General features: G+C 35.5%; 1 protein-coding gene across 1 annotated transcript in view; it reads right to left on the reverse strand.

Annotated features, from left to right (window-relative positions):
* Positions 1-208: 208 nt before the first annotated feature.
* The window catches only part of LOC119782889 (cilia- and flagella-associated protein 46), a 54,767-nt gene continuing 29,938 nt past the window's right edge, over positions 209-25,037 (reverse strand). The window contains exons 19-39 of the mRNA XM_038284077.1: positions 23,564-23,728; positions 20,239-20,349; positions 18,650-18,831; positions 18,090-18,221; positions 17,844-18,003; positions 16,443-16,515; positions 15,293-15,431; positions 15,004-15,187; positions 14,500-14,650; positions 14,181-14,389; positions 11,901-12,065; positions 10,572-10,720; positions 8,845-8,943; positions 8,706-8,766; positions 8,424-8,576; positions 7,934-8,134; positions 7,754-7,860; positions 7,315-7,497; positions 5,645-5,780; positions 1,854-2,051; positions 209-1,263 (exon numbers count right to left, since the gene is read on the reverse strand). Coding sequence (XP_038140005.1) covers positions 1,087-1,263; positions 1,854-2,051; positions 5,645-5,780; positions 7,315-7,497; positions 7,754-7,860; positions 7,934-8,134; positions 8,424-8,576; positions 8,706-8,766; positions 8,845-8,943; positions 10,572-10,720; positions 11,901-12,065; positions 14,181-14,389; positions 14,500-14,650; positions 15,004-15,187; positions 15,293-15,431; positions 16,443-16,515; positions 17,844-18,003; positions 18,090-18,221; positions 18,650-18,831; positions 20,239-20,349; positions 23,564-23,728 — 3,135 coding nt within the window. The 3' untranslated portion in view covers positions 209-1,086. The remainder of the gene's footprint in view (positions 1,264-1,853; positions 2,052-5,644; positions 5,781-7,314; positions 7,498-7,753; positions 7,861-7,933; positions 8,135-8,423; positions 8,577-8,705; positions 8,767-8,844; positions 8,944-10,571; positions 10,721-11,900; positions 12,066-14,180; positions 14,390-14,499; positions 14,651-15,003; positions 15,188-15,292; positions 15,432-16,442; positions 16,516-17,843; positions 18,004-18,089; positions 18,222-18,649; positions 18,832-20,238; positions 20,350-23,563; positions 23,729-25,037) is intronic.

Genomic DNA, 25,037 nt, shown 5'->3' on the forward strand with positions numbered 1-25,037 from the left:
TTTTTGCAAGACACATTTATAAAGGAATAAAGTAAAAGATTAAATAGCCTTTTTTTTAAGTAGCATACTTAAGATATGTTTCTGTTGAATACGAATCTCAGATTTCCGACATGTGTCCCCCCCAATAGTAAACATATTCCTACGCCCTTGTATGGAACACTTCAAAGATGAACAAAATACCGATAACATAAACATTTTTATTCTCAGAAGCACAGACATTGTAGAAGCAGAATAATATATTCATATAAACAAGGAAAAAGTTAACAAGGATGTGAGACTAACTATAGCAACTATACCAATAACTATCACAAACAATTTTTTTACCCCCCAAAAGTAATGTGTTTTTGTTAAGAATAACAAAGTTATTAAAAATGAAATACATGTGTGGAGAAAAGGAATGCTTAAAGATCAGAGACCAAGCTGAATGCATTTGTTTGTGATAATTGGTCAGTTTCAGAGGTCAATTGAGAATATTATACATTCAATTTGGTAGAACTTGAAGACCTTCTAGTTTAGAGAAAATATAGGTAGGAATATAATTCCACATAGAATCTGGGTTTAAAAGAAATTTCCTGATGCAATTAATTTTAAATTTAGTTTAAGGAAGTGAAGTCTTGGAAATGTTGACCTCCAGAGCTTACTGGGTTTACTAGAACAGAATTTCTGATGTAGTGGCTTTTATTTTTCCAGATCAATTTTCAGAGCATTTTATCAATGGATTAACAGGTAGAGGCATCAACATTTAGTGCAAGAGCAGCATAACCTAACCTAGAAATACCTTCCATTTTAGATAAAAACATTCTTTCTCTTAGAGAAAGATCTCTCTGAAGCCAAGGATTTAATCATTTTGAGGTTTTATTAGTAATTGGGGCAAAATTTAGATCAGATCTTTCTATATCATATAGAATATCTTTAAATTCTCATCTGCCGTTGGAACCCCTTCAGAGGCTGACCAGGCCTGCGACTGCATAAACATTTTTAAAAATCATAAGTCTTCCCTGTGTTAAGACTGCTTCCGCCCAAACAGCACCGCATGTACATGTCTAATATGATTATTTGTTATTCATAAGTGACAATTTTTGGTGTTTAGCTGCTTATGTTTGAGCCAAGGAGCTCCTCCTGTGCTGCCGTCAGCCTCCGGTACTTTTCCATCAGACTCAGGCAGTGAGCTTTGATCTCCATGTTGTCCAAGGTTTGGAAGTTGGCCGCCGCCAGCAGGCTCAGAATTGTCTGCCCCAAGGTTCTGACTGTGGTCTGCCATTCCTGGATAAAACATAAGCAAATGATGGTTAAATGCGAAGAGGATAATAACTAAACCAATTATTACACTGAGATTCAACAATAATGTACACTTTTCTTTCCAGGCTTGACTAGATGCCACAATGGGTGCCCAGAACTTGGCAGGAAAAAATAGATGCTTTAGAAACAAAGTGCTAACTACAAATTAATTTATTTAGGTGGAAAGTGCTTTTCTTCTTTCGCTGGGAAATGCAGTTTAAATTGCTGCTTTGCAGAAGTATTACTGGCATCTGAGAAGAAATCATGACATCCTCTGGTGTTGTATTGCAATAAAAGGTCAGAAGGGATAAATGATAAAACATATTAATATAAGGCTAATTCAACATGGTCAGCATCTCTACATACATATCTAATGACATTAATGACAGCAGGACAGGCAGCTGTCTGTTCCTCTATTGAGTTGTTTAATAACTTAATAAATTGTAACACTATTAAAGTGGTTTATAAGAAGACTGTCTCTTAAAAAAAGCCAAAACATTATATTATTGATTCCATTCTAAAAGTAGCAGTGGTTCTTTGCATTTGTTTAAAATCATAAGCTGTAAGTCTCTTACCATTTCTGTAGAGCCTGGCTGTGGTGAGCTCCTTGTGAACTCTTCCACTGCTATTTCGGCAGATGTCTTCTTTACACAGGATAAAGCTTTGCGTTTCTGCTCAGAACAATGCTCCTCGAGAACATCCAAGCACAATTCTGCGTAGCCTAGTTGCACCTGCAGAAGTTTCCTGATGGAATTCATTGACGAGTCAAAACTCTAGAACAGGCAAGAAAACGTATCATAAAACATGTTTGTGACTGAGAAGATGCACCAAATCTAATTAATATGCAAATTATGTCCACCTGAATGCAATTTACTGTCAGTACAGATTCAACTGCACTGTAAAGGCCTTTAACATGTGTTAATATTAATGAACCAACAGGATGAGGAAGAAAAAGAACACAGCAGACAAGTCAGGGTTAAAGATGTGAATACATTTACAGCAGGGTTAGGATGTAAAACAATGTGCCAAGCTTTAAAAAGACCACTGTTCAATCCATCCTCTTTAGATAGAGAGAGTTTCAAACAATTGTTGTAAATGTACAAAGGCATGGCTGTCCATCTAGATTGACAAATCAGAAAAAGAGATAATTATTCAGAAAAGCAGCCAATAGGCTCAGGATGTCTTGGGGGGGGACTTTCAAAGATCTGCTGTCTAGGCTGGCATATCTGTCTGCAGAACATCTCTTACTCTATTTATCTTTTAATAAAAGGGCAGCAAGCAGAAAAACATTGTTAAAGGAAAAGAAAAACAATTTTCAGTTTGTCACAAACATTTTAGGAGACAATGTAAGCCTGTGTATAAAGGTAAGTTAGTCTGATGAGCCCCAACTTAAACTTTTTAAGCCTATAGTGTATGTTAGTGTGTGGGGAAAACAGATACTGCAGATTACCCTGAACCTACAATTAACATGGGAAAGCATAGAGGAGGCTGCAACACGCTGCAGGGTTGCTTATCTTGTTTTATTGTAATGCAGTTTGAAATTTCTTTGTAATGTACATTTCCGTGTGATTAATAAACTTGATTACCTATCTACAACCGATCCTACAAAAAACAAACAAAAAAACAAGGAAGCTTCCAATGCTGGAAGGAAACCTATCACATGATGTGAAAGGACTAAGACTGGCTCAGAGGTTCACCTTCCATGAGGAAAGACACACAAACAAACTTGAACAGCCAGAGATGTGATGACATGTCTTACAATTGATTTGATTGATTGATTGACTTTATTGATCTCACAGTGGAGAAATGTACTCGTTATATTGACTTAAATAGTCAAAACAAAAAAAGAAGAAGGTGCCAAAGGAAGAAATGGGGCTTTATTATACAGGGCTATTGCACAGGGTATTTGTATAGATGGGTGTTTATTAATATAACTATTGCACTGGGTATCAAAGCCTACTCAGGAGGTGGAGGCAGCTCTAGCGCTTCTTGTACAGTTATGAGTCCGGTCCAGTTTATTATTGAGGTGAACACCCAGGTATTTCCAGGAATGAAAAACGCATGTGTACATAGGGTTTTGAATACACAAAAAAAAAAACTAAATCGATATTGATATCCAGGGAAATATTTAATACAATTTTTGATACAACTGAGATAAAAATGATAAATAATTAAAGGCAGGAAAAAAAAAAACAGCTTGGAAAAACTCTCCTTTTTCAGTCTAACCATGGAACGTGCTTTCTCAACAAAACTAAAAATGCTGGATTTAAATCTAAAATTAACTATAGCAAAAATAGGCTAACTTGTCTTTAGTATCAATACAATGCCAAATTAGTATTGTATCTGAATACAGTGTTTGAGTACTGATACCTTGGACAACCTTAGAACATGGGTTCTCTATCAAATCTTGCTGATTTTGAGCTATTTCAATTGACAAATGGTTAACAATAACATACTTTACATGTGTATAGCTGTTAACAGACATATAAATAACCTGCTGCTATAATAACAGCACTGCTAAAAAGTATTGATAAGGGGACAGGAATACAAAAGGACACTGCATTTATTATATTTATATATGCAAGAAACAAAAGTAGGACCAAGAAACTGTTTTATCCACCTAATTATTCCACCTTTAGTTTTGGTGTGTCATGCAAAATCCTAATTAAAACACAATGTTTTATTTTGCAAAGTTAAAAAGTTTAAGTTTTATGAATACATTTGCAGGTTTCTTGACATGTGATGAGAGAGAATGGCAATAAGTTTGAAAAACAACATCCAAGGTGTGATAAAAATTAAATCAGACTCCAAGTGAAGGATAATTAATTCCTTTACTTTAACTTTAAATTCCTTATAACCTGTGTGCCATTTACAAATAGGTTTTTAAAGGAAAAGTAAACTTTACAGTAACAAGCTCAAGATAATGTCAACAGGATGGTAAAATTTCAAATTTTAAAATAATCCAACAAACCTCGCCAAAGTGGTTGGCTGTTAGAGTGGCAAACAGAAGGATCCAAACTAACAGGCTTCCACAGCTGTTCAGGTGAAGTTTCTAAGTCTGAATGTTTTTTAATCAGCTTCCCCAAAAGTTAACAGCACCTGTAGGTCTACTTTACCATATCACAGCTGGTAGGCAATAGATCTTATGAGTTATTATTCAAGTACTGCAGAACACTAAATAAAACTATCAAAAATATTTTTTTTTTATAGGAATCTCTTAAATTCAAACGCTAGAAAGTAGAATAGTTGTCCATGTAGAAACAGACAAGAATGTATACTGTGGCAAAGTGATTTGAAGATTTCTCCATAATTTAATTTTTTTTAAATTGTCTCCTATGATAAAACAATGTTGTCCTTAAGACTGTACTTTGTTGTAACATTTCCATAGCATTTAGAGCTGCATATTTTCTGTGTGTGTCTATGAGCTTTGTAAATCCAAAAACAATGATTTGCCATTCTTCTTTAGTAAATGAACACACATTTGGTAAATTAATCAAACATCAATGATGGTGAGCCTTAATGCTCATCAACTAAATTTGTACCTGCCGTTTTGTGTTTCATGATCAGCTTCCCTAAAGGAGAGCAGCCAAACATTATGATAATGTCACCATTGTGTTTTCCTATGGGGTAAGGTAGTGTCCAGCTTCTATCACAATAAGCACTTTGAAGAAAAGTTATACTGATGCCAGATAATCTTCATCCAAATTTTTGAAATCTAAAACACAGATTTGGAAATATCTTTCAACAATGGCTTTTGGGGTAAGTTTGGAGTGAGACTTTTATTTTAGGATTATAGAAGGATCAGCCCTGTGTACCGCCCTGCTTCCCCACATCCTTCATCCTGACCCATCTACTGTATGCATTGTTCATCATGAGGCTGTTTGACACTATTCTTCACTACAAACATCTGAGCACTTTAGAGAATAGCTGCATTTGTAATCAGTAGAAATTACATGACCTGAACTCTGTTTAGGTCACTGTTCAAGGCAGCTGGTTTCACCTGACCTATATGGGATATGTTAATAAATTAGGCAATAAAAAGAAAACCTTAAACTATTTCTTTAAACTTTGCAGTTATACTACAAAATTTTGCTCTACCTCTGAATGCGTTTTTTTATGTCCTTTGTCAAATTTTCATAGCATCACTAAATCACCACTGTGAAAGATGCATCTATATAGTGTGGGTAGTAGGAAACTGAAAATTTGTAAAGATTTGTTCTCTGTACTTGATGATCCAAATGTTAATCATATTATGCTACTCCAAACATAAAATAATTCTCAGAACAAGATAGATCCTTCCCATGATTACTGGGGAAATAATATCCACTTGAAAGCTGTATCCTGAACAAGAACACTCTATATTTACCTCCTGAGACACAAACAGCCTCTGATCCCTTAGTACCACATGTTCTTGCAGTGAAACAGCCAGCTGCATTTGGGAAACGGCATCAATGAGGTATCTATGTTTCTCCTCTACGTCGTTGACCTTGCTGCTTAGAAGCCTGCAGAGGAATACAAATGTTTGGAAGAGAATTAGAGACAGTGAACAAACCCCAGAGATGAAAAGTGAATGTTGGTGCTTCCATTTTTAAGACTGTTTCCTAAATAAACATGGGTCAGTTTTAGGTGTCAAGATGTCGCATGGGTGCTAAATACAGGCTTTGGAAACTGGCAAAAATGTATGCTATATTGCTAAAGTTGTTTAAACTAGAAAATTTTCAGCATCCGAAGCCTCTCAACAGTTTGCAGCATAAAGCAACAGCTTAACCAGAATAGATTATATTTGTTAAATCTAGAATAGAATGTAGATCCTCGTTCTTATGTTATAAAGCCCTAATTAACCAAGATCCATCTTATATCATAGATCTGATTGTTTTTTATGTTTAAAACAGAGCGATTTGCTTTTATTCTTCAGGTTTACTAGTGGTACCTACATTTCTGAAAGTAGTATGAGAATGGGAGGCAGATATTTTAGTTATCAGGCTCCTCTCCTGTGACACCAACTACTAATTAAAGGCTTAACACTTTCCTTTATAATCAAGCTTGCAGTTAAGAGTAGCTCAGATAATCCTGAGCTATCTCTATGGTTATGCTGGAGGATATTGGGACCATTTTTCATCATTCTGCTTGATTCTTGATTCTATTTCTACTCTCCAATTCTGCATTATTAGTGAGGTTCAACTTCTAACTTTTTTCTCGGCATTCTCTCGTCATAGTAGCTTCGTCTGGTCTGACACTCTGTTCGGGCAGTGAGATCATCCCAGAGGAAGCCATCTGCTGCTGGAAAGTTGGGCCCTTGATTGTAACTAACTACATATGCTTTCCTTCATCCTTTTTGACATGAAAACTGGCTCACAGCTCACCTGCTTAATGGTTTGTTCTCTTGACAGAGCCACCTATATAAAGCTAGTTTACCATTACCTTTACTAACACAGAACGTTTTTATGGATCAATGCTTCTGTGTTCCCTTGCTCCTCAAGCAACCAAAGCAGAAGGCCGTTCACATCGAGCCAAGTTCTGCTGCAGGTTCTTTCTGTTAGAATTTAGTTTTTCTCTCCACTGTTGCTGCATGCATGCTCGGTGTGAGCATTTGCATCATCAACAACACAATGCAAGTAAATGTCTATTGTCATCACATGCCTGCCAATCCAAGAAGAGTAATTCCTGCATAATCAGTGACTCGATGCAATTAGCTGGATTTAATTTGGAAGAGAACCTTTAACGAACCTGACGGCATAATTTGTATCTGTGCCTCTACATAGCATGTAGTATGAATTGGCACTATATAAATAAACTGAATTGAATACCTGTCACCAACATGTTGCTGTAATTACTCTAATGAACTGTTTATTAAAAAAGATACTTGCTTAAGAGACAAATTTGGAAATTTGGAAGTTTGTATGTCTAGTTGCAAAAACACTAATTGTGTTAAAACTAAACACGAGCTTATCACTTTAATCAAAGGATTCCTTTGGTAAAAAAGAAAAGGCTGATAGGCTTTGAGCACAATATCTACTAGAATCGCAATGGACTGACCTTAGACCATTTGCACAATCTCTATGTGCCTCTGCTGCCTTTTGTCCATAGTTCAGTTTAGTGAGAGCATCTGCAGACGCACTGAGTGTATCACATGCAGCCATCAGCCTCTCAACATCTTCCGTACTGAAAGCCTCTGCAGGTGGAGCTTTAGCAATGGCTTTAATACATTCAACTGCACCTCTGAAATAAAGTAGATAACCGTTAATTACACCATGTGGCATATTAACAGATGATTGAAAGGCTCTGATTGTTTTAATACTCTATATATATGTTAAAAGGCTGATTTTACAGATGCATTAAATTTGATCTAAAGCAACCATAGGCAGATAATCATGTTAAATTAACAAATGAAACCTAAATATAAAATAAATACATTTGTCGGGACACTAAATATAGAATCAAACTCGAGTGAATATGCTTAAAGGTCTAAAAGTACCTCTTTTCCAAAGAAGTGATCATGAATCTTAGCTCGATAGCTCTGTTCACTTGCAATCCTGCAATCAGTTGCAAAGCCTCACATCCTTGTTTGATGATTTGACCAACCTTTAAAAACATAGATATGCTACTGTGATAAATGTGTTACATTTAACCCTCAGTCAATGGACTTGCTCATCACCTTAGTTTGCCAATCTTCTTCTTGCTGCCCCACTACAGCTGTGACCCTTATGAGAGTAAGGTGGTACCAGAAATCATGGTCACCCTTGAGAATTTGGGCTTTATCCAACACAATCATAGCTGTGGCATATTTCTGCTCCTCACAGGCAATGGCTGCCAGACTTATTAAAGTCTTTGCTTCCACACTCTTATCTCCAAATTCCTAAAATTGGATGAATTGAAAGAAAAACTTAGAGCCGTTAGGAATCCTGGTAAACGTATAAAAATAACAACTGATGAACAGGGAGCCTAACAAACTACAAGCTGTTAACAGTAGATTGTGAACACAGCAAACTGATAATAACCATGGACCAAACAAAAGCAAATAATTATAAAACAAAAGGAGTTTTTATTTTTTAGCTTATAAAGGTCAGTATGAAATACAAAGAGAATTAAAAGCTGAGGTGAGATGCCCCTAAAACTATGTTTTTTGTTGTTTTTTTTTAACCTACCTTTGCCACCATTTGGGCCTCTACTAGAAGTTGTCTGGCTGACTGATACAGACCCAAGCTGAGGCAAACTTCAGCTTTTTCTCGCCAAATATTCTGAGAACTCACATCCTCACTTAGCCGCTCAGAAAATATCTCTTCACCCAGCTTGGCTCTCTGAAAAGTCACAATATACAGAACAGATTTATTTAAAATTGGCAGCTATTGACATATTATTAATATAACCAGGAAAAGACATTCATATATAGCTGAACACCTGAACAGACTTTGTGAGAAGCAGCTGACCTGATTGTACTTTCTGGTAAGTATTCCCGTCTCCTGAGAATACATCATATCTTTGTGGCACCTGAAGTCATGATTTGAACAAAAACGTTTACCATGAAATATGTTCAAACAATATAATTGTGTGTTTGAGTTTACATACTTTATTTGTTCAGGTACTGGAATTTTACTCAGACTTGGAAGCTTCCCCTGATATGACGGATGGGAGTCAAAACCAAGCTCAGCACAGGTGTTCACAATTCTATATAGATTGGGAAGAAATTCAATTAAAAATGTAAGTTTTAGAAGAGATTTAGCTGAATAAACATCATAGTCAGTGAATCTGAAAGCTGTTAAAGTCATAAAAAACTAAACCAATGCGCTGATTTTTCCACAGCGAAGGACATTTCCTCAATAACTTGACAACGCTGTCATTCCTCTTTTAACTCTTCTAACTTTTTGGCTACTACTGGTGTTTTGTACTTACAGGGATTTGCTGCCTAAAGGATAAATTATAAATTATGTTTCCATTTTACCTCCACAATGAGGTCTTTGCTTCAGCTTGTATTTATTTTTTCTACATAATTAAAATGATCTAGAGGCTGTTTTACTGTACTCTGCTTTGCTGTCTCTATCAGAGTTAAAACCATCATAAACCATGCTGGGTGATGTGAGAATATTAGATCTTTTATGATATGACGGACCATAACTACAAAAGTAAATTAAACATATATAGAACAGACATTATGCATAGTAGTTCTATATCCCTCTCATCATTTTTTATTTTGCTTTAGATTAACTAACCTTCATCAGAGTAGCTTCCATGTGATGGGATGAAATTGTTACTGGTTGTATTGCTTACTGCAGTCCTCTGTTATTTCACATTTAAAATCAAATGACCATTAAATTATATTCAGTTTACACTCTCTGAAATCGGGAGCACATGGCTGGAAAGGCGAAATAGAGATATTTAATCTGCCAAAGAACATTAAGTAATGTATGATATTCTACTTTGGATGTAATAACTAGGCCTGGAAAGCATTTGAAGATTGGTTTTGTGATCATGTTATCTAGAGGGGCTCAGCATGAGTCGTTCTCCTTTGCTGCAGCCACTAGCTGCCTAGTGACTAATGCTAATCATTTAGTCTGATGCTTCTAGTCTTGAGAAAGATCTATTTTTGATAAGTTGTTATATTTTTGGATGATGGAAATTGTATCTGTCCGTTTTATACTCTGCAAGACTACCTAAATAATATTCAAGATTTTTACTTGAGGCGCTTAGAAGATGAATTATTTGATAGAGTCAGTATGATAAACCTTCATAATAAGACCCCAAAGCACTCTGAATTTCAAACTGTAGTTTAAAGCTGATATCCTCTCTACTAATAATACCTGCTTTGTGTGTTCTGGCTGCATATGTCCATATGATTATTTTCTTTCAGTTACTTCTCCCTATAGAACTTTTATATCCTGAAACTTAAGGGTGGCACATTATGGAGCAACAGTTTAGAACACTTTTGACATTGGTTGAAGGTTTCAACAAATTATTTAGTTTTCAAAGCTCTAAAGTTTTTATTTTCGGTTCCTTTTAACTGTTACAGATTTTAAGAAGGGTTAATAGCCTACATAGGACTAATTAATCTTCTTAAACTTAAGTTCAAAGCACCCCAGTGAAGGTATTAAGGAAAAGCAACCCTCTCTGCATCAGTAGACCTTATTTACCAAAACAGCTGTATTTCTAGCATTTGAGAACTTTTAACGTGCCCTACAGATTGAAAGATAAATTATCTCCAACTTTTTTTTTTTTTAAGAATTCATTGCTATACTTCAACAAAAAAAACAAAAACTTTGATGTCCAAGGCATTGTTGTTCCTTTCATTGACACTTTACCTTAGTCTGTAAAGATCAGAGAGGCTCTGCCTTTCAAGCAAGTCGTGGGCAATAATCTCAGCAAGGTGCAGTATGGGCAGAGTGAGATGGTCGAGAGACAGAGAGCGCAGTTCTTTTTCCAGCAGTCTTAGAAAAAACAGGCTTTGATTCTTTATGCACAAACAGAATAAGAAAGGTTTAACACTTCAATTAACAGAATTAACAAACATTAAACAGGATATTGTTTGGGTCCATATTAACTAAAAAAAATATATATCTTACTGACATTTTATACAAAATTTATGTTTGGTTATCTTGGAGAGCTAGAGGGACAGAGATGAAGAGATGTGATTTTTTTCCCATTCGAACCGAATGGCTGGGATCAGTCAGTTTTTAATGACCTGCAGCTCTCACTGAAGTCTGATTTTTTCCTTCCTTTTTCTGAATATATAAAGTATTGACTATTCTCAGGATGGAAGGACCATTTCAATAGAACATAAAGTGTTTCTATACCGGATTACCAACCCTAACTGCACTGAACAAAGTGCATATTTAAACAAAAGAGAGAATTACATCCCTGAATTAATTGCGATTTAAACAAGACAGATGCCCATTTAGAAGAATTTTAATACAAAGTCACTTGCAATTATGTTTTAGATTGTTTGTCTTGCATAACTTTTAACTTTTTCAGTGATGTTTTAAACAGTGTTAAGAGACTGATGATGCAGATCAAGTTGATCAAACATGATGGGAAGGTGAAGCAAAATTCAGAGCAATTCTAGCATAATAGCTAATAGAGGCAACAAAAAATATTAAGTTGGAGCTTAGATTTATCTTTAAGCAGGACCAACACTGTAAGCATACAGCAATGAAATGTTTAAATGGCTCAGTCAAAGTCCTGACCTAAATCCAACTGAAAATCAGTGGTAACATATGAAGTTTTCACAGATGCATGTGATTGTGCTGGTCTGTAAGCAGAAGATGATTGAGGATTCCCTCTGCAGATGTATCAGACACCATTATATTCACAGTTGTAATTGCAATAAATTAAGGTACAATAAATCTCTGACTCTCGGATGTATAGTTTTTATATATTTATTTTCTAAACAACTCTAGAAAATGTCCCACTTCTTAAATCAGCCATGTTTGTGTGGGCCTATGACCCAAAAAAATAATCTCAAGGACACACTTGTAATGTGGCAAAAAGTGAACAAGTTTTAGTGCTGTGAATATGTTTTGGTTGGTTTTAGGTATTTTGCTAAAAATAAAACTGAATATCTGCTTTATTGAAATATATCTGTTGTGTTAAATAATAAGGAAATCTTAAAGTGAGCTATATTACAGACATACCGGCTTAACAATGCTGTGTTTGTTGATACATTGGGGGCTGCTGGTGGTTTTGAGTATCTGTCTAGCCTCTTCAGGACAGATATATTCAGCCCATTCTTTCGTGGTCGAAGGAAGACTTTGATCCATTACAGCACAGCTTTGTCCTTTTTTTAATGGGATAGTCTGCTTACACAAACAAAAACAAAAGCTGGCATTATCCTTTACTGCCTTCAGCAAACATGTGCCTATCCATTCGTTTTTAAAGGAAAAGTCCGGTCATATTCACAATTCCAATATCTGAAAGTGCTTTAAATATGAAATTATTACATACTGTTCAATAAATGATAAGTGTTTTTAAATAGGAGTAATTTTCATTTGAATGTGGTTTACTGAAGACATCCATGTTTGTCAAAGAACACTACTGCCACCTATTGGTTTGTGACGTCACGGTGCGGTATCGGCTGTTGATCAAGTCCCACTGCTGTATCTGTTGTCACAACGCGCTATTATCCAAGTCATCTTGAAAACATTCTTCTTTAAAAAATGTTGGCTACATATTACGTGTTTTTTCTCTGGCCAGAAGTTCTATGGTAAATCCTCCCTCTTCAAGTTGGCAATCCAACGACGAACCCGTCCATGGAGGATCAGGAATCGGAAAGGTGAAATAATTCATTTTGTTTTTCACTTTTACCTGATATATTACAACATCCAACTGCCATGCACATGGGGCATTGTTAGTTTCACTATAGCTCTGGTGAATTTCAATGTTGAAGTCGATTGAAGTTGAAGTTGATTCTGCTTTTAAAGCGGGGAGAATGGCGCTAGGCTTACCACACCATGACGTCACTGCCAGAAGATGTCAGGAGTGATTGTTACTATATTTGGGCAAAAATAATATTGTTTTTTATTTTTTTACTGATTAACACAAAATTTATTAAATCACTGCGAACGTATTAGTTTTAAGTTTAATAAATGATCCATTGGTTATTCCTTGCTACCGTACTTTTCCTTTAAGAGATTTGTCAAGCTGAGATAATTGATATATTACCACTGCTTGTATTTCATACAATCAGGTAAGCGTGCATTTATTTTGGCATTATTTGGGTAATACTTATACTTCTTTTTTTCCCACAGTTTACAAAAATTCAGGTCCAAACTCAAAAAATGTTGGCAACAAAATATTTTTGCAATATATCTTTTACACAATGTTTTATATCTAAATGAATTACATATTTCACCACTTTCTCATGTTTGGTCCCCTTTTTGCTTTTTTTGGATCTAGTGGATGGAAGAGAACTGACGGGCCGACTCTTCATTATCTCATTGAAAATCTCACAGACTGTAGTTACAGAAACCCGCAACAAAATATGACTCAAATTACCTGTAAATACATAGAAATTACAAATCTACTAGTAAACATTTATGCTATGTTATATGCATTAACAAACAACCAAAGTGCCTTAAGATGTGGAATGCTAGATAAAGAGAAAAGACTGGAAATTAAATATAATATGTAGGTCAGAATAAAAACATAGCATAATCCTCACTATCGTTACTATTATTATAATTTTATCAGGAGAAAATCCAACCTATAGCTCCCGTATTGCAGAGGTCGAAGATAAAATAATGTTTGAAGGCCTATGGGCTCAGCCACCTAAAATGATAGAAGTTTGGTTTTAAATCAATTAATAAAAAGACAGGCTTGCAAGAACTGAACTAATAAGTTCATATTTTTAAGTCCCAACACATATAATTTCCTCCTAACAAGGTCAGCTTTACGTCAAAACAAAACTTTCTATTAACACCAAATTTCTACTTCAGCTTTCAATAAGCCGCCTTCTCTTTTAATGCAAAGACTTCTTAGAACCAATAATTTGGAGTCCTTTGGAACCTTCCCCATAACAGCCACTGGCTGGCCAAGTCAACAGCCACTGGCTGGGAGTTTCAGTGTGGGCACAATGACAGAGAAACAGGGACACAGTCACAATCACATGTAACCCGAGGAGCATCCTGACCCAGAGAGCAAACCATCCAAGCGAGCAGGCATACAACATCCTAACCTGAACAAACCCTGACCATACCCCAATTACCAGAGACCGCATACTTAAGTCCTTGACGAACCCTGTAATCATCCATCCAGAGGTGGAGCAAATCAGTCTGAATGAGCCAGCCAACCAATTAAATATAAACTGAGGGAAAGCAGTGGAATAAAAATGACTCTCAAGGAACCTTAAAAAGGAGAGGAGATGCAAAAGATTTCCAAAAGGTCAAAATAAAGTGATGATGGAGGTAATGCAATACCTGCAATATCTGAAGAACAAAGGTGAATGCCAGAAGCAGGTTGTGCTGATGCTGAGATGAGGCCCGGTCAGACATGATGGCGAGCAAAGTGTGTGCACCTACTAATTGGTCCAGTCTACACACCTCCTTCAGACTGGACAGGTTTTTTGTGAATTGTCCATGGACTCCAAGTATGTCCTCATATGTCTCTGTCTTTAAATTCCTGTCATCTATTAGTAAAGGAAAACAATAGGCTACATGTAAGCTTTGAAATATTTATATGAAAAATATATAAACAGAGACAGCATCAGGGGAACAAACAAGATGACATGCATTCCACCTGGTTCTGACGCTTGTTCAGGTCCCAAGTGTAGGATGTCTATGGCCAACTGAACTTGATTTTGGGCTTCAGATGTGGGGAAGTTGTGACAGTACAACCATTCTCCAAATTCAAGCAAAAACTCAACCTTCTGCCACTGAGACTCTGTGCTCTTTAACAGATTTCAATAGAAAACAAAAGAAGTCTATTAATTCTATAAATCATGGATATTTCCTTCTTCCTGGAGAGAATAGCTGTGCTACTCACAAATCCAAAACTTTATTCATTTCTATGTAAACACAGATGTAATGTCATACTGAGTCCACATGATGGTGGTAGAGACTTTGAACACTACAGGAAAGAGCTACATAATTTTAGCACATAATGAAGTTTTGCTGAATTTTATCTGGTATTTAATTAAGAAAAGATAATTGGAATTAAAAGGTTATAAGGTTCAAATCAATTAATTTTATCTGATCATATTTCCTTTTATTCCATTAAAAGGGATTAAAAGAGGAGCAATACCATTAGAGTAGTGAAAGCTTTCTGGTAGCAGGTTAGCTGTTGGTTTAAAGTGATCGCAAACAGCGCCGCCTTGTGCCACATCAGTGAACAGCACTGTCCATTTTCATCTGATAACATCTGTATGTCATGCTCTATGCTTTCTCCCAGGCGCGCTTTTTGCAGTATGCGATATTCAAGAAGAGGTCTGGAAAAAAAAAAAAAAAACAAGTATAAAAGACTCTCAAAATGCTGGTAATCATGACTGTACAATCCCCTTTAACTTGCTTTCTAGTAGCTCTTTGTAACTTACAGCCGGTGCTTGGTACCAGGCATTTCCCTTAATGTCTTGTCCAGCAGCTGCAGAGAACATGCATATTCTTCTTTGTCGTTTTGGATGCAGACCAACAAACCAGTAATTGCTGCCCTCAAACAGAGTTCTTTGTCATCATCTAATAAGACAAAAAACAGACAAAGGTTCAGTGCCTTCCAAAAAGACTCATCACCCTAAACTTTTTGCACATGTTTTAATCTTTAAAACCATAAAACATTTATGGGTTATGCAGTGAATGACTGTGAAATGAAAGGAAAATGATGCATGGTTCTCAAAATCATGAACAGATAAAGATCAGAAAATTATGGCACGATTTACATCAATTCTCTATTTTCTTTAATACATCTAAATATAACATAGTAAAACAGAATTCCTTCAGTAGTCACTTAATCATTAAACAGAGTCAGCTTGTGGGAATCATATAGGCCTCTGAGATTTGTTATCAAGAACATAATTAGATTTATTTGTGTAGCTCAAATTCAGAACAAATATGATCTCAAGTCACTTCACAAAACAAACTAACTAAAATATTCATGAATAGATTGCTAATTCAATCCAATCATACTGTATAGAGGGTTTTTTTTTTATCTGTTGTATGCATTTCACTTCATTCATTGTTTAACATTAAGGAGAAGAGGCTTAATGGTAAAGTAGGTTTAGGATGTAAATTATATCCCGAGCTTTAAATATCTTGCTGCTTAATCCATCATCTGAAAATGCAAAGAGTTTAACTGATAGAGCAAATAAGAGAACAGAAGTTAGAAAAACAGCCAAAAGACGCATGGTAGCTCTGGGGGAGCTGCAGAGATCCACAGCTCAGGTAGGAGAATATGCCATTATTTATTTTTTTTTTTACATTTTTTAAATGAATATAGTGTTGGAAGGACTTTTTTTAAAATCTCTACTTCTCTCTTTTCTTTCTTATTTGCCTTGTTATTATTTGCATTGAAGTATGCAGTTTTGACTGTCAAACCTGAGAAACCTCATAGTGCAGGAATATTTTTCAGAACTACTGGCAGTGGCATTGATAGAGAAATTGAGTTAGAAAAGCAAAGCCCCAATAGGTCAATTTGAAGACTTTTAAAGACTTTGAAGACAGCCTAAGCAAATTAAACCTTCTAGTACTAACTTGTTGCTTCATTTTTAGGAGTCTCATGAGGCATTTCGCTGAAGGTCACCAATCCTCTCTTTTTGTTGTGTTTCTAAAAAGAGAGAATTTACACAAATGTCACAAAACAAGCAAGAGAGCTGGCTTACAGTAAATGAACTAATGCTGGAATTACATAGCCATTAGGTAAGGGGTTTTCTCTTAAAGCATGCAATAAAATGTATAAAAACAAAATGTTGGGCTTCCTCTGAAAATGAATTTCTCCAGCATTTATTGGGTTGTCCAATTATGCATTTTATTTGAATTTAATGCATGTCTAGAAACCAAGTTGCATAAATTAATCATACAAAAAATCTTGCCAGTGTTATCACAGAAGATTGCTGATGGATGTAAATGATGGATGGATGTGTGGTATATCTGAAAAATACAAAAATACATTTGAGCAAATAATTGTGAAAGTTTATGTTTATATAATGGAGCCTAGGCAGAAGTTCAACTGAATAAACTCATTGCTCTCCTACATCCACCTGCGACACAGCCAATCAGCTTCGAACCACACCTCCTGTGCGCAGGCGGCAGATGCGCTGTGTGACTTCATTCAGATGACACTGTTTCAACCCACCTCCAGCCCCTCCTCCTAGATCGTAGCTAAACCTTCATCAGTGTCATTCCTCCTGGACTCTTATTGAGTTCCCTGTGTAATCTCAACCAGTCCGGCAGAACACCGCCATGTTGAGCCTTGTTCTGCCAGAGGTTTCTTTCCAACGGGTAGTATTTCCTCTTCACTGTCGCTTCATGCTTGCTCATCATGGACAGGTTCTCTTAACCTGTGTTATCCAAACTGAACTTCCATCTTCCAGGTCCCTGAGTGAAGCTCTAGTATCAGCTAATGCAATCCACTTGATCTCCCCATAAAGCTCAGCATACCGTCTTGCTAACCAGCAGTCTACAGACTGACCAACTTAAACTATCTCCACTCCACCACCAGTTTCAGGGCTGTGGTGAAACAGCCATATTCTTTGCTCCTGTTCATGCATATCAATCAAAATTTGGCACTATGTTTCCTGCTGAGGGTCTCCAAAGAACAAGTAATTGTATCAATACATTTCTCCTAATATTCTTTTCTCTTTGTTTGAGTTTTTCTTAGATTGAATTAGAATATGACAATGTAATTTCAATACAGCGTGCATTACATACAAATCTTTAGAATTTAACTATTGCACCAAATTCTTGATTTTAAATTTAACCAAAGCAGTTCCCACGTGTCTTTCCCCAACACTCTCAACCCAATTTCCTCTTATTCTACTTTCAAATAAAGGACATTTGTGCCCATATAAATATTATTGTATTCTCAGCCCTACAGAAGTTATGTAAACTTCTGACTGTAAACTTTAAGTATGATTGTATAATGAAATTAGATACATTATTTTTGCTGGTATGACTGAGGGCATTAAGAATCTTCTCCAGGTGCTCCTTCATCCACCATCTGTCCCGAAGACTCTGTGTCAGTGGCAGACAGTTGTTCCAGAAATGCCCAGCAGCTGTGACACACAATTCTCGACTGTCAGCTTTCTCTGCAAAGCTATGGACAAGGGAAGGAGAAAAAAAGTGAAGAATAAAGTTGAGCCTGAGACTCTGGACCATACATCAGTCTATTCTAAACATTACCTGACAGCGGACAGAAACACATTCAAAGCTTCCCTGTAACTGTCAGGACTTCCATTGGACTTGCAGACAAGGCTCAGACCTCTCAAACATGCTGCACTGCTCAGCATCTCATTTACCGCTGTGGGTCCATATCTAGAGATTTGTGGAAAGAAAAAAAGTAAAAAAAAATAATAATAAACTTTAAGTATAAAGCCAAAAAAATAAAAAAAAATCCAACAAATGTATCAGTGAGTTAATTTAAGCAGAGAAAATTCATTTAAACTAAACTGGATAAAAATTTAAGCCTGCAGTTGTCAGCTCTTGTTCAATGCAATTCTCCTGATGAGCACAAGATGTCACCAATTCCCTCAAAGAGTGTTAAGCATAATATCTCTTCTGCCTTCATACAACTACCTCCAGGGTTTTGCATCAAAGGGACAGTTTTTGAAACATAAAACTGTTCTAGTGTAGCTAAATGTGTTTATTGTTCACACAAAATATAACTATAGATATCAGTTTTACTGCAGTCCCTTCAGATGACATTCATTGTGTGAGTATAAAGTGGTTAAAACTGAACTTACAAAAGGCACGGCGTTGTACTGAGACACTTTGCTGCAGCCTCCTCCAGTTGCAAAGCTGTCTGGGTGCAGCGTAACACCAAGCTGTGGTCGTTGACGTTGTGACAGACGGCAGCCAGCTGGCACCACACCTGCAGCTCCACCACAGCATCGGACCAGCTGCACTCAGACGCCATGTCCGCCAGCTTCAGGTGAGGAAGGGAAAACAAGTTGAGAAGACATTCAAAGAGAATACAGGGGAAGAAGAAATGGAATAAAGATCAGGCAATAAGGAAACAAGAGATGACCAAGGAGAGAATAAGAAAAATAATGTTTTAATTTAGGAAAAAAAGAAATAAAATTAAGAGTAAAACAAAGTTAATGTAGCTAAAAGGTTTGAGATCGAACAAAGAAAAGAAACATTAAAAATGTAAAGGTTATGAGGGATAAAATAAATAAAGATTTAATGGTTAAGCTTGATACAGGAGGCAAAAGAAAATATAAAACAAACTCTTTCTAAACCATGCATACAGCTGAACAAATGGTGTAAGCTCATATTAATCTGAAGATGCTATAATCTGGATGTCAGGACAAAAGCCACTCAAAACCTTTATCAGTAGAATCACATGTGAAAGTTTCTAACAGAGTGGACTTGCAAGGAAACCTTTCTAATTTTACTGGATGGCTTTACTATTGCTTCAATTATAAATGATTTTTCTTTATCAGTTTTCACTGAAGGCTTGAAAGGCAAACTGCATAAATGTGGCAAAGGCTATGTTAAGAAATTTCATAGCAGAAATATAAATATTATCTGAAAGCTGTAGAACATAATAAAACTGACTGCTTGCCCACTTATTCAGCAAAGGAAATATTTAAAGTTAGTTGTGACTGTCCTGCAGATTTCTTGTGTTTTGCACCACACTAAGAGGGAAAACCCAGTGTTTTGTGTAACAATCATCGTTTTATGATTTATGAAGAGTGGAACAACTCCGCAGGAGATCGGGCTGCATTTATTCTGTTTTTGGCCAATGTGGAGCAATATGACATGGGTACTAAATAATAGGTGTGTGGTGTGTAAATAACAGCTGTTTTCAGGCACCAAATTTATAAAAAAGGCAACTGTTATTTTGCAAGAATTCCCTAGTAAAGGCAGGGTTTTATAAATGTTATATCAACACAGAGACCAAATATGATGCCATATTTTTGATAAATGAGGCTAATTATTTGAAGAAAATCTTAAATGCAAAAACTGAAAACCTACAAAAAGGTCTGGAGATAAAAGCATTGAAGTGGGATATAAAACCAGAAAATTATTTGAAAGAACAGCTGATCATAGCAAAAAAAAAAAAAAAAAGAATAAATGAATCAGAAGATTATTAAAAAAATGTCCATTTGTATTATGTTTCATGGAAAACAGTTTGATCTAAAATTAATATGGACCTGGTCTAACAAATAAAATTTTAATCATAATAGCCACAACAGAAAAACATTACTTCTCAATGCATTGACACATGATGAGGATTTGACAGATTTGTAAGACTAAGGTCATTGAGACATCTGCTGCTGCCATCTGGGCATCAGCTACAGCGGGCAAACAGACGGGTGGTACATACTGCTGAGGGGCTGGGATCCAAAAAATTCTTATGCCCTGGATTCTTATTGCTGTGAAGCATTTCCAGCCCAACCAGCACACGATTCATCGCCGCATCTTCATCATTCTCACTCTGCAAACAAGAAAGAGAACATTGCTGTGCTCTTTAATCCGGCACTCTATTAAATATGGACCAATTTCCTAACTCTTATTACAGAAAATACATACTGTACATCAACTTTGCTAGCAAGACCACAAAACACTTAGATGTGTGTTAGTGTGGGATAAAATATGAATGGACGGGTTTTTAGATGGGTTGGGTATACTAATGATAAGCAGATAATACTTTACCTGCAGGAGAATAATAAGTGTCACTTTGATGAGTTATACTTACATTTTAGGGCTAAAAGTATGTCAGATGCTCAGCCTAGGTTACTCCTGTATATTCTTAATTCACAGTAATCAAATTTAAAATTTTACAAAGCAAAAGAGATTAACTAAAGCAGTGGTAGGCTACATATTCTATCCATTACTTGTGTAGAAATTATATCTACCCTCTTTCAGTTAATCCCTTATTAGGCTACTTTGATTTTAAATTAAGAGACTGATTAAATTGAGACAGATGTAGAAAACAATAGACATGTCTTAGCTGTAGTACTTCTGCAGCATAGAAAAAAGTAATCACTATGGTTGAACTAGGCTTTTACAGTCTTCATCCTGCCTATAACAGTCAGTCTTGGTTTACCATTTGTTGTCCTCTGCTGCCCTCTTGTGTCCTCTTTCCCTAGCTGTTTTCTGCTCTGCCCTCACCTGTTTTCAATCCCCTCGTTAGCCCTCTCTTTGTCTCTGTCCCCTTTAAAAGCCACCCTCTTCAGTTCCTGTTTGCTGGATCCTCGTCTAATGTCTGTCTGCTTACCTCGTCTCTCCCTGGCTACTAGAGTTTGGTTTTCCCCTGATGTCTCCTTGGTTCTGGTTCGTTGATATTTCTGTTGGATTTTTTGATTCCTGCGTCAGTTCGTGTGAACCTCATTAAACCCACCTAAATTCACCTCTGCCTACTTGCCTCTGCATTTGGGTCCTCAAACCAACACCAAATCCTGACAATAACTGCCAAAAACATTAATATTTTGGAATTTAATGATGCAATATTTTATATGAACAGACAAAGTGAGTAATTGTTTTCGTTTTGCATAAAAAGCCAAACATCCACTCTGCACACACATTTTTTTTATTCTATGGCCTTAAAAATCTTCTCTACAAGCAGTATAAATCAACTCACTTCCGTTTATATTTGTTCAATTATTGACAAAAGTAGCAAAACATTTTAGTTTTATACTTGTCATTTCTGAAAAAATGTAAAATGAAAAGTGTTGGTTGGATCATCAATGTAATCCAGTCAAAGAAGAGTAGTTTTTACGTTCATTTAATACATAGTAGCACTTCGATTTCTTGTAAATGTTATACTTTAAAAAGAAGTTCCTTCTGTTTTTTTTTTTTTAACCATTTTTAAAATAACACAAAAACAAAAATACGTTCCCCCCTTTAAGTTTTTTCGAATTTATTTTTATAAGATCAGAATACAATTGTGTACCATTGTGCAACTGTCCTTTAGGTGTTTCAGAGACACTACTCATGGTTATCGACCATGACCTGTAGATTGACAGAATCCAGAAGTAGAACATACTATTTTGGGCAGGACCCTAAAATCAACCTTTTATTTTTGAAAAAATAAGATAAGGCAAAAGCACCCTTACAAACATAATATATTTACAGCTTCATTATTTTATTACACTCAGCCAACCAGCTATTTAATCTAAAAGCCATCCTCACCTTTATGTCACATTTACTGTCAGAACAAAAAAATGCTTCATTATTAATTGTTTTATTTTTAGTATATAAATGAAAACGTTTGACAGCCTTTTTCAAGTAGATAGGAAAGTTTTGGATATGAGGTTTAAAAATAGCTTTACCACATCTTTTAATAATCTCTGACTTATAAAAAAAGAAATGAAAACTAAAATGGCAGACTTTGTTCATATATAACTGAAGCTTTTTTTCTGAGTCCTGGAAGATTCATCCACCACAATACCTGTTGTTCACAAAACTATTATAACATTTCAGATCATTAAAAAAATCAATTTAAAGCAGATTTTCTTCAAAGAGATTTTTATAAATATAATATATAAATAAAACTTTCATGTCTGTCCGATAAAAAGTATATTTTATTAAATTCATCAAAAGAAGTTCTGCATTCAATGAAGTTAATGAAGCTGGAGGCACAAATGGTTTTTAACAGAAAGATGTTAAATATATATTCTCTAAATACATTTTTCTTTTAAAAGAAATGAATTCATCTTATCTAGGTGCAATAAAGATTTAAAGTTTCTTAAAGTTTCTGTTTCTTAACTAATCTCTTTTAACTTTTCAAGTTTGTGTGATATATTTTCTAAAATACGTTCTTAAATAACTTTAGTGAGTGTACTGGAGAAAAAGAAATCAGTCAATCAATTTACCTTGGATCATCTCTAATTACTGAGCAGACGATTGGTTGAAAAAAAAAAGAAAACATGTTTTACTTTACAAATCCATTAAGGATTAAAACATCTACCACTTTCAGTCTAAAAATGTCCCTCAGCACACATCATTTCAAGTTTAAAAAAATAATCTGACAAGTGAAGGATCTATGATTTGACATAACCTGGAAACACTTTTGAATTCCTTAAAAATAACATTTTCTTTCAATATACCTCTGGTAATGAACCTAACAAAAAGGAAATGCAGGAATTAATCAAAACTAGAATAGGTTGGTCAAAAACTTTAAATCGATTTGGCCTAAGATAGGCATCTACAAATAAAAAATTTTTGTTTACATGCATGTTCTATACAACATAAAGGAAATCGCCATGGTAAGTAACATTATTCCTTAGAAAATTAATCTTCCTAATTCACAATGATAAAAAACAAACAAAAAAACTCTTCTCATAGCTTCATTTTCTCTTCTTGTGTTAGACCAACAGAACCTGATTTTCTTTACATGTTAAAAATATAAACTGGCTGCCAGAAAGCTTAATGTGTCTTTTTGCTAGGCCAATTGTTTGGCATTGTGTTACCTGTTTTAAATCTTACATGAGGAAATTAAACATAAGTAAATTTCACCGAATACCAACTATAAGATTGTATTAAAGATATTTCCTGTGAATAAATGTGTATTTGGTTTACTAGCTTAGAATGTTGACACTAGGCAGTAATCACATCTTCCAACAGTCTAAGGCTAAAATCTGATTTGTTCTGACTGAGAAGCCCAAGAGAATGATCAAAGCAGGAAAGACAATGCAATCCAATGGTACCTTCTTGAATATTTCCAGCGTTGATGTAGAAAGAGCCTTCTTCCACTGTTGAGGGAGGAGTTTCTTTATTTGCATCCATGTGGTTAATACTTGTTTCCTCACTGCCACTGGGACAGTTTCCCCTGTGAGGTGACCACTGGATGTGCTCAGGGCATAGTCACACAGCTAGAAGAAAGTGCACACCTTAAATATAGTTCTGTGAACAAGGACTTTGTTTATATAATGCTCATTTAAGAGCAAGTTCAGGTGGAAAAAAAGGCAAAAAAAGAGAACTCGATATATCTGCATCCAAATTTGAAATTTTCTCTTCAATCTATGAAAAACTTTAGGATGTACATCATATAATTATTATGTTCATGCCCAGGGCCAAAAGGTGGCCTGGGAACTTTTGATGCCCACAAAGCAATAACAAATATTGTATCTGACCCAGCAACACCAAGAATGAAAATAAATCACTAATGACAAGTTATTCCTTATTATAAGCAGATATGATGAAATCCAGTTAATAATTCAGAGATAAAAGCCCTTTCATCTTAAGTTAAAGCAGATATTCATGGAGGATCCTCAGAATAGAAAGGAGGAAACTGTGTAATTGGCAGAAAAGAACAGAAAACCTTCATTGCAACAGCACAAAAAGATCTCGTCACACAGCTTCATAGAAGATTATAAGTATGCATACATAGCTGGTTGAATCCTGAATTTAGAATACTCAAACATACATCTAGAGATCTCTAAAGCAAATCATTATGTGTCAAGATATCCCTTTAATGAAAGAGTGACGCCTCCTTTAAAACTCTTCTGTAAACCCTGCTACACCTAATGACGGAGCTAATTAGCTTAAGTATGCATATGCTTAAATTTCTCATGTAGTGGTTGTCAACGAGGAGGTGGAGGTTGGTTAAGGACCAACAGGTTAATAAAATCAAAAGGCAACAGAAACAAAATCCAAGAACCAAAAATACAGGAAACAAAAAACCAGGAAATGTCTGGGGAAAACACACATTCGGAGCCAAATAAGCAACAAGAAACCAACAATGAGAAACTGCAGAGGTGGTGTTAATTTAGGAGACAGAAACAATGGGAGGACTAATTATCTGATGGAGAGCAGGTGTAGACAGAAGTAAACAGAAGGAGATAAGGGAAAGGAGAATGGTACAAGGGGGCAACAGAGAACAATTCAAATAAATACAAGACTGCTTAGATATAAGCAAACGGAAAAGAAACCAATTAACAGTAAAACATAGAATAACAATAAATTAAAGTGGAACAGAAAACTTAAAAAGAAACTCAAATACTCAAATCCACAAGGGGAGAACCATAACAGTAGTACACTTGGATGTTCTAGAAATCAAACTTGATTTCAGAATTCCGGTAAAAGACACATAATCTATAAAGGAAAAGTAGATAATAACTTTAATTGTTTCCTTTTTGATATGGTGTTATGGGATTTGAAAATAACAGCAGTTTTAAAAAT

This window comes from Cyprinodon tularosa, unplaced genomic scaffold, assembly GCF_016077235.1.
Source record: "Cyprinodon tularosa strain WSP-4 unplaced genomic scaffold, ASM1607723v1 ctg199, whole genome shotgun sequence".
Classification (NCBI taxonomy): Eukaryota; Metazoa; Chordata; class Actinopteri; order Cyprinodontiformes; family Cyprinodontidae; genus Cyprinodon; species Cyprinodon tularosa.